The 10,888-nt window shown below is 39.7% G+C and overlaps 1 protein-coding gene across 3 annotated transcripts in view; it reads left to right on the top strand.

The window, feature by feature from the left end:
* Nucleotides 1-5,765, top strand: part of cacng7a (calcium channel, voltage-dependent, gamma subunit 7a) — a 41,167-nt gene extending 35,402 nt beyond the window's left edge. For all 3 annotated transcript variants that reach the window (XM_051391078.1, XM_051391079.1, XM_051391080.1), the window contains one exon: nt 875-5,765. In XM_051391078.1, coding sequence (XP_051247038.1) covers nt 875-1,387 — 513 coding nt within the window. In that variant the 3' untranslated portion in view covers nt 1,388-5,765. The remainder of the gene's footprint in view (nt 1-874) is intronic.
* The last annotated feature ends 5,123 nt before the right edge of the window (nt 5,766-10,888 follow it).

The raw sequence follows: 10,888 nt of genomic DNA on the forward strand, positions 1-10,888 counted from the left end.
CTGCTTCTCAACATAAGAATGTAACATAAAACGAAAGCATAACAGAACAATAAAAGTTTTGTAAAATATGCCTGTAAAATGTGCCTACAGGAGTAATACAATTTAAGAGGGAAAAACCATATTTGCACTCATTCAGTGCATAAAAGCAACATAAAAGCTGTAATAAAAACTAGAAAGCACCCACAAGTACCCAGACCTTCTTCGGGGGTTCATAATCCTCTGAACTTATTGAGTGAATGGAACATTTGTAGAATCTGTGAGTCTGCATCTGGATCCAGTTCTGCAAGGCCATACACAAATATGAAAGACATTCATGGCATACATTTGACATATTTCTGTCAGTCAAGTAAATTCCTTATGTAAGAAAATAAAATAAAAAAATAAAAAATAAAAAGCATTTCCACAAAGTTGGTGGTGACAAAAGAATGGTCAAGTTATCCTTTTATTTTTTTTATTTTCATCCTATTATTCAATAATGTTGTTGAAGTCAAGTAGAGGTGTACTGCAGGGTGTGTCAGTACGCCATAACACCCCCGTTGGGGTGGGTTAGGCTATAACCTGGGATGCCGCCACAGGGGGCAGTGAAATACTGCTTTGAAGCTGGAATTTAAGAACTCTTTAAAGAGTAACTCTAAACTAGAATTAAGAGGGAAAGCATAGCTGGATTGGTCTCTGTAAGTTGCTCTGACAACATCCAATATCACAGCTGTGATGTGTGGAAAAAGCATGTCGCCGACACTAGTTTGCAGGGCAGGCCAGATTAAAAGATGGCTGCAGCTGCTAGAAGATTGATGAGAAGAAAGATTTGAGAAAGATGTATGACATTGCATTAACCATTGTTTCCTGTGTATTTATCAATGTCTCTATGTCCCAGGGTGCAGGAGTGATGTCCGTCTACCTCTTCATGAAGCGTTATGCTGAGGAGGAGCTGTATAGGCCTCATCCCGCCCTCTACCGCCCCCGCATGTCCGACTGCAGTGACTACAGCGGCCAGTTCCTCCACCCGGACTCCTGGCCTCCACCACAGCGGGGCCGCAGTGCCTCTGAAGTCTCTTCCGACATCTCCATCCAGCTCAACCAGACGCCACCGCAGCCGCCGCCCAAGGGGGGCAGCGGCTCCCACCCGACGCCCTCTTCCTCTGGGCCTTCATCAGCGGCCAGCTACCAGCTCCAGCAGGCCTCCTCCTCCTCCACCTCCTCCTCTTACCCACACCCCCTCCACATGGCCGCCACCTCCACCCTATCCAGAGCATCCCACGCCCAAGCCCACCCTCACCCCCACCCGAGCGGGCCCCCGCCCCAGTCCCTGCCCATGGCGGGGCCACCCTCAGCCGTGCCTCCTCCCCGCTATCACACGCACATGCGAATGAGCGCCTCGCCATGCTAGGCTACATACGCAAGGGAAGGGGAGGGAAAACACAACTGGGGGGATTATATTGGCTCCGTTACAGCTCTTACACACCATAAGACAACACACACAAACACAAATCCTGCATCCTCGAAGTGTGTGGGAGGAGGGATGCAGCAGAGTGGATGACGAGGGGAGGTTTAAGGAGATCAAAAAGAGGAGAAAAGAAAAGAGGGGAGGAGGGGAGGAGAGGCAGGTGGGCGGAGGGATGACTCACTGCTGATGCCGAGCCCAAGACGAAGACAGACACTTAACAAAACTTTCAACACGCTGGGAGGGAACATGGGAGGGGAGGAGTGAGGGATACGATGATTAGTAGCAACAAGACGTTTGTGGGGTTTCTGACGGGTACATTCATCATCAGGGCCGTGATACACAGGCAACAGTGTGAAGCAGCACAGGAAACAGGAAACTGAATCATTTCCAAAATGCTGTCCATTCACAAAAACAACAAAGAGGGTAAACAATATATCTGGCTTTAATGTTATTATCCGTTCATCAAACAAGGACTGCTTTTCTTGGGAAAGACTTTTAAAAAATCTATCATTTCATCTTTTTATAATTCCATGGACAAGGTTGGGAAGGTTATTTCATAACATCTTGATTCCTTTTGATTACTTTCTAAATAAATGTTGAAAACAAACTAAGGAGAGCAACCCCTTTAAAAACTGAATTATAGAAGTGTTGCTGTTACTGTGGCATTTGGGTTTTAGGGAGAGGTGGTGGATAAAAAAACACAACAAAAACTATCACTACTGTACAGTACAGGTCCAATGTCGCACACAGCATAGGGGCCATCAAGGGAAGATTTGCTGTCCACCAGCTTTGTACCATTACAATGGGTAATATATACAAATGAACAATGTTTAACTAACTCCATTTTGCCTGCACCCAGAGCTCCCCACTCATTTACCGCTTCATTTGCCTCTCTCGACCTGATGGTCTGTGGGTCTAGGGCTGTTGTTCGAGCTACAGGTTGTAATAACAGCATTTTTTGATGCCCGCCTCAACAGAGGGTCGGATTGAGAGCAAGCACCCAGGAAGAGCAGGAAGAGGAGTTTTATGGTCGAACCGTCTGTTTCATTTCGCTATCAGAATTTGATCCATCCAGTCCGATAAGTGTAGAAGATTTGCAACATTAAATGATTTATGCCCACTCAAATTAACAGAGGGATAAACCCGAAGTTCGGTCACAGTGGCGAATAGAGCGTGTGCCGCTCTTATCCAGGTGCTTTCTTTGCAATGGGAAGTGGCTTTTTTGGCTCGAGCAGCCACTGAGCAGCTTTCATAGGAATGAATGGAGCACTGCCTCCAAACATTATTCATTTGTATATACCACCCATAATCTAAAGATACAAGGCTGGCTGAAAATTGGCAAAAGTTTCCCTTTAAGATAGCGACAGCTGATTTAAAAAAAATGTCTGTTCAGAATGATGTGTGATCGGTATGGAAGTTTGTAGAAATTATCTGTGAAGCAACAGAACATCAAACATTTTCAGAATGACAGCAGTGAATTGTACTGCTCCAGTAATAACAGCCGCATGACGAGTCAGCACAGATTTTAGTGAATAGAATATGTTCAAATGTATTTGATTTATGTATTTATTCTACATGTGCACAGCATTTGAGTCAAAACTGATATTGTATTGCAACTGTGTAAAGAAAACCAAGTTTAGACCATGTTTCCCAGCCCTACTCAAGACTGTCGTAATGATCATTTTAACCATTTTTTTCAAAATGTCCTCCACAATCACATTTATTTTGTAAAAAAAAAAAAAAACTACCATGTTTTACTATATTACTTCCCAACCCTGTTCATGAAAAACTGTATTTGAAAAAAAAAAAAACAATATGATAAGGAATGTTCATATTATTATAATTAATAAGTATTGCTTACAACTTTTGCCCATGTACCATGACCTACAATCACACCTGTTATACACACAATCGGAGGTAAACTGTATATGCATAGAGATTTATACTTCAGCTGTATAGAAATTCTTCTCCCCCCTCTCCTACGTTCTTGCTGAAGCAAATGTTACAAAAACGTAATCCTGTACGACTATCATGGGGTGTAAATACTACAGTATGTTTTAGGTGTTTTAGCTTTTGGATTTTCTAAGCTGTTTGTATTTTGAGGGGAAGCTTTGGGGATGAATGTTCAACATTTTGTGGAAAGAAACCGACGACGTAACAGACTTTTTAAAAGTGCCGAGTGCAGTCGGAAAGCTTCTGTGGTTTCTGTAACATTAACCGAACAGGGACTGTCTGTTTCCTCGGTGATCATGGTACAATCAAAATGGCTGCCTTGGAGTTTTGACGCTGTTGCCATGGAAGTGAGAATTACATTTCTTAGGTGTGTATATAATGATACATGCAGATACAAGAAACCAGAACTCTTAAAGCCGGGTTCAGATTGGATTCCATTTGAATCCATTCAGTTCAGAAAAGATAATTAAACTTAAAACACTTAAACTAGACTTACCTGTTGGCTCTACTGCTCAGTACCTGACTGATTATGAAGTATGTAACAATGGTAGAAAGTCAGTGGAAGTTTCAGGTTTAGAGCTCTTTAAAAAATATATGTTCATGCCAACTCCCATATAGTCAATATCATTGACATATTAGACAGTTTGGAGGTTTACTCAGAATAATAAAAGTTATTCTTTTTACTTATTGGAATGACGATGTGCTTCCTGAATTGACTGATTTGAAATTGAATCTAATTCTTCCTGGTTTTACATAAGAAATAAGGTTTATATAAAGGATAGATGGCACGTTGATGAACACAAGCTTACATGGGAAGCAAACTGAAAACTGTGTGCACTGTGACAGATGGCATTGCGTTCCACTTCTCCTCCTGTTGTTTATTAATGTAATCAGCTTAGCAATCTATAATTGGAGAAAGATTATACATATTTTCACCAAGGTCTTGCAGGGTCCAGAAAAGTCCATATCATTTATAAAATAATAATATAAATAATAATTTATAATTTATTTCAGAGTTGAAAGATCTTTTGTCTGGTGATAAGAGGAAAGATTTATTCAGGAAATGTTGTCTAATATCATTTGCCTGGAAATACCTGAGAATTCAGCTCTGAGACACTTACCATAACCCACAGCGTGGGTTTTTGCCAACCTCTGAAAGACACTCAGCAATCAATTGAAGCTGCAAGCAGCGATGAACAAGCCCTCCCAGTAAGCGTGGATATCATGAGTAGACCATACCATGAAAATCCCATGTAAATCAGAGTATGATATGTCATACAAGGCTTACTTCCTGTTTCCAGTAGGTGGCGCTATCTTTAATGAAGTTAGGGTTTCCTGGAGTGTAGTGATTCTGATTCTCAGCACCTCTAGCTCCTCCAATCCTCGCTGACTCAAAAGTGGAGGTCATTCTTGACCTTCAAAACGGCAGTTGACAAAACAATCAGGGGTGTCCACTTACTTTTGTACAAGTTGATTAACATATTTTATACCTACACACAGAAAATAAATGACATTGACAACAGATTTTCAGTTTGATTCCCATTGAAGTTCTCATGTTGCACAGTGACTTAAGGTGACAAACTTAAAGATTGCTTGTTTTTGTAGCATATTAACGATCGTGCCCAGCATAGGGCATCGTTTGTAGCCATTTTTAGACCTACGGGGGAAAATGTTAAGCTTACAACCTGTGGTACTGTTAAAGAAAAAAACAGTGTAGCAAATTAACTGCGGTGTTAGCATCTTTTATGACTATTTGCTATATGTGGAAATTAAATAGGAAATCATTTAGCAGCTGAGTATGAGAGCTTTTTGCTGATGTTTTGAGATGTTTATTTTAATTGCCAAAGCTGAGCATTCATGCTGTGTAGTGAGCATACACAAGCACCACAGACACACAAACAGACATACACAGATATATTTATGTAGCCGACTTCTGGAGGTTTTTCTCTGATACGAGTAAATCAGAAGCATCAGTGTTGTTTTGAGGACATCACAGCAGAAAAGCAGAACTCTGATGCAGTGAAGCATTTTTTGAAGTGTTTACTTCCTTTGTTCAATGCAGACATTTCTTCAAACTGTGATAAAAAAGGTGTAAATATTCATACTGAACACGCTGTATGCAGTCTACCCAAGACGTGTTTACATGATAAAAAAGGTAGAGAAGTTTACATGGTCGTATATGTTTTGAGTCCAGTGACATTTTATTGACTCAATACCTGTCAAAAATCGAGCATATAATTCATGTGAGTTCAAACAAAATTTGTTTTCATCATTCCTGCAAACGTGCTACTTGCGGGAGTGTGGTTTTTATCTGCCAGCGGTGTTTTGTTAAGTTTAAAACCAATAAAGCTTGCCTGGTTCCAGCCTCCTTATTTTGTTTTTATCATATTTGCTCGTCGAACACACTCATGGGAATTCAAGCAGTGGTTAGAAAGCAAGGTTATTGTACATTATTTAAAATCAGCCGTGTCTAACGTTTTTTGTTCTTTGATGAATAAAATAGGTTGAGATTGCAGCTTATAATGCAAATTAATAATGCCTGTTACAAAATGAATAGGGAGGGAGAAAAACACTATATATATATATATATATATATGTCTGGTTCTTGTCTGTATACTTTTCATAAATTAGTTTAGCACATATTATGTTAAGCTGTATTTACACAAAGTCACATTTTTCAGATTGTATAACTACTGTTTGATAAGTTCAGTCAGGACCACTTTCGTCAAAATATCTTATATTCCAAGCAGAATTACATTTGGCGGTATGGCTCTGTTCTGGGACCTCCTTGTCCTTCCGCGTGCCTACGTGGAAAACCTTAAGGCAGGGAGAGCACACCTCCCTGCCCTTCCATGTGCATACATGGAAAAGTTTAAGACAAGGAGAGCGGCAGCAGAGACCCCCCAGGGTACAGAACAGAGCAAGCATCAATGGCAATCAGAAAATGACATTGATTAATTAGAAATATAAAAAGGAGGAGCTGGGTCGGAGGTGGGTGCAAAAAGGCTTGTAGAGGAACAGCAGAGATAGGCAGGCAGGCTAAAGCAGCTTAAATAAGGCGCCATGTAGATGTTAGCCAATTGGATGCTTGAGGAAATCAGGTGAGCTGTCAGCTGACTGTGCATGGTATCCAATGGGAAGCTTAGAGGAATCAGCTGATGTATGTTTATGACTAGCTGTGATCGTATGATATAGCTGTAACTGAAAGCTAAGCCTGACTTCGTGCCCTGCCTGAACTAACGCTATGCTCAATTTATTGTTCATATTTACTCTTGCATGTTTTACAAAAAAAAAACATTGAGGGATGTAAGGTGCTTTTGACCTATTCAATTAATTTCCCTGTGAATAATTATGATTAAATTGATCCATTTAGCTAATTTGAATTAACTACATGGCTTAAGCACTTAGAGAAATACATCAGGGTCACAGAGCTGCTCCTCATTAGAGATGTTCAAACACTTTCAGATTTATTTTTACCCACTAATTACTGAAATCGCTCCTTGGTACACATCAGAACAGAACTTGAAAACTTAGGTTGATTTTAGATTGCTAGTTGTTCATTTCAGTAGTTTTCATTGTAACATTAATCATTTGGCCTACCCTCTGAACATGTGTAATGCGTTGAAATGCAAAAAAAAAGAAAAAAGGTTACAAAGTGATTCACAGATCGATTAGTTCTACAAACATATGCATGTGGTCGCTTATGTAATAATCGCAGGTAGGAAAATGAGATGCATTATGGTGCATTATTAAAGCATGAGTCAGCCTTTGCATAACACTTTTGAGGTTGTATGCATTTGGAATATTAAGAGATAATGAATCATTATATTGTTTTATTACAAAGCATATCACAGTACTATCATATGGACATATTATATGACATGGGGTGGGCAGCTTGTTACCTGATCCTTGTTATGTGAATTGTTAGTTGGAGAGGTAAACCTTTAATGAGTAAGGGAAGATGGTAACTTCAGAAATAAGGGAAATTACTGTCAATACGTACTGCTCGACTGACACCTAACTATGGCATCCAGAAAAGGATTGCGGGTGTCCCCAGACTGCTGAGGTTTATTAGAGATTTCATATAAAAAATTGTTTTGTTTTTGGTTATTTTTCTTGTATGTTTGCCCAAAAACACATCATGCACAAATCTCTCTCTTCACAAATTAGTCCTTGCAAATGTTTTGTAAACGGTAGTAAATCCAGTGTTTTTCTGCCTAACATACAATGCATTTGTGACAAAATGAGGAAGAAAATTAATGTGTTTACAGTGAAATCCCACAGGGTACGTTATGAAAGGTGTTGCAGGTGTTTTCACTTGTTATTCGACCTCTTAACAGTTTGAACTTGGATGGGTACTGGCTGCAGATAAGCTGAAGTCTGAAGAATCATACAGCAAATCTAACAAGGTGTTCCTGAGAAAAAGTCTAATCAGCCTAAATAACTATCTATCTATAACTGAGAACACCTGTGCTGGTGCGCAGTGTATTCAGGGAGAGCAAACAGAGCTGTTGTTAAAATTCTCTGGTCCAATTTCATTTTGGACAACCTTATAATCCCTCTGTGATTTCAGATAACTGGCCTGACACTAATTATAAAGTTTGCAAGCTCCTCTCAAACTTGATGTTACATGGGAGTGAGAATGACGTAATGCTGTCTGCACCACTGAGCTCCCAGCTGCACTTTTCATTTCAGCAGCAGGAACAGACTCTTCTGATCAGAGGAGGCAGTTGCAAGCATTTTGTGGGGACAGATCCCTATTTTGGCAGCTGGTCTGTCCCAATTTTGGCAAGTTATTTAGAGTAGCTTGAACACCAACTTGTCGCCTTAACGGCAAAAAAGGACTGCTTATAAAATGTTATGCATCCTGATGAGCCAATAAAGGCTGGCTGAGCCAGCAGGGAGCAGGTCACAGGGGTGATTTGTTGATAGGAATCAGGTGTGCAGGAGACCCAAACTCACCAAAGATGCCTCCTGGGTAGATGAGAAAAGCATGAAAATGAACTCTTGACAGCTGGTTTGCCATTCAGGTATACAGGTCCCCGGGCTCACCTGACATTTTTACGTAAAACAACACAACATTTAGAAATGCAATATTCAAACTTAAGGGATATTATTTCTACTACAAAGCTGCAGGTAACTTTAATAAAAATGAGTTTTTGGCATTATTGCTGAAGTTTTCATTGTGTTAAGTACATGCAAACCTTTGAACCGGATACACAGTCCCCTCCGACCCCCGTGGGATCTGTGCCCAGGGTCCATAGTATAGAAAAAAGCAGTTCAAACAAAACTCTTCTCATCTTCACAGTAGGCATACTTTTACTTGTTGATACTTATATATATTTGCATTTAGAAGTTTTTTCTGTGCTTGCCATTTTATTACAGTCTCCTCAGTCTTGTGTAATCTGCTGCTGCCCACTGTGTGACTGGACTGTGAATGTCAGTGGAAGTTCTGGCCGACTGGCTCTTACTGTCGCTACAGAGGGGCACTGCACTTCATTTCTAAATGTTTGTCTTGCTGGCCCGGGCATTGATTTCCTCTCCGTCTGTCTTTATTACTCTGGCTCCCCTCCTGTGTATAACCCCACCACACACATACACACACAAACATCTTAACTCTCCCCTTCCCCTGGCAACCTTCTGATCGATATTGACTATCCGTCTTAGTTTAGCTCCCTCACTGTTCCTTATTAAACCTGTAAAGGCTGTCTTGTTCTACCTGTCTGTTTTCCTTTCCACGCTCATTCTTCTCTCCTGCCTTTATTCTTTCCTAGTAGCCTCCCTGTCTTGTTTCTTCTGCCTCTGTCTTCTCTGCTGGAAGGCAACAGAGAAACAGAGGGAGCATCACAACAGTATGCACCTGACGAGGGTATTAAGCAGTTACATATTCATGATGTTCTGTTGCAGCTGAGACTGTACTGAGGCCAATCCAAAATTAATTTTACATGAAATTTAATTTTTTCACACATAATACAAACATGCAATGAGATGTTGACAACTTTCTGACAGCTTTTGATCAGGAATAGATAAGGCTTCATGTAATAATAATAATAATAATAATAATAATAATAATAATAATGATGATAATAATAACAATAATAACCAACCCAATGTTCTGATCCTGCTGGTTGACTGGAGAGATCCATAGTTATAATACTCCTTATTAGTGAATGTGGTGGTGGAAGAAGTACTCAGCTCTTTAACTGAAAGTAGCCATACCAAAGTGTAAAAATATTCTGTTACAGGTTAAAGTCCTGCATTCAAAAGTAGGCAAGTAAGTAACTCATAATACAAGATGGCATTTCAGTAAATAAACTGTAAATTATACATAGGCCTACAATAACAATACATCACAATGTATTTGCGGCTTATATTTTGCATTCTTTCATCTGATTCTGCAAAATATCTGGTAACTGAAGATATTTATTGATGCAATGCAGCAAAAAGTACAATATTTCCCACTGGGTTGTAGTGGAGTAAAAGTATAAAGTAGTAGTAGTATAAAGTAACGACAACAAGCAAATAAACGGTAGGCCCCTACGTCATTCATCTCATTTATCTTGGACTTTCAATAAACACAGAAAAACGGAGCAGGGAAATACTCAAATAAAGTACAAGTTCCTTAAGTACAGTACTTGAGTAGATGTACTTAGTTACTCTCCACTGACTACTATAACTAGTCTATTTGCCACCAGCAGTTGGTTTCAGTTGAACATTATGTTGCTATAGCAACCCATATCCAAGGCAGTTTAACTGACATTAATACATCCACAGTTTTGTCAAAATTGTAGTTTTCTTTGTCAAATATTGACAGAAATCATTCTATCTACTTTCCAAAAGCCCTTGTTAAAAGAGTATCTGTCAGCACTCTTTATTGTAGCTGTTTGTTTGATCACTAATTTGTGATTTAGGGTTAGGGTCACAACTCATGTGTGTTCTCCCCTTCTTTGTCCAGCCGGGTTGTGACAGTCACCTACATTCAGTCATAAAGGTTAGCTGTGTTGCTACATTCTAAGTAACTTCCAATCCGCTGCTGGGTTATGTGTTATGTAGGCTAGCTATTTTATTGTATTATTTTACTTTTACTCTGTGTTGGTCTGAATGCCCCCTGACACACCTGGTGGAGACCTTCACCCTAAGTGCACAAGTTGGAAGGGTGTTTAGTTTGCTAGCTGTGCACCTATTGATAAAGCAAGGGCAGAACATTATTTTCAATAATACTGTTATACATTAATGTAGTGTAGTCCTAAAACGTTTGTTGATTATGTAGCTGTTTTTCCATTCAGAGCTTTGATAACCCTTGCATAATAACTTAAAAGCATTGCTTTGACTTTGATGGATGTAGATCTCGACACAGTGGCACAGTGTTGACTTTTACACACATTGATTACCTCGCTGTGTAGAACACACTTATTGATTTTCCATTATTATTATCAACCAATAACAGACAGATATTACCAAACACATATTCAGACACAGATTTACATTAAA

This window comes from Dicentrarchus labrax, unplaced genomic scaffold, assembly GCF_905237075.1.
Source record: "Dicentrarchus labrax unplaced genomic scaffold, dlabrax2021, whole genome shotgun sequence".
NCBI lineage: Eukaryota > Metazoa > Chordata > Actinopteri > Moronidae > Dicentrarchus > Dicentrarchus labrax.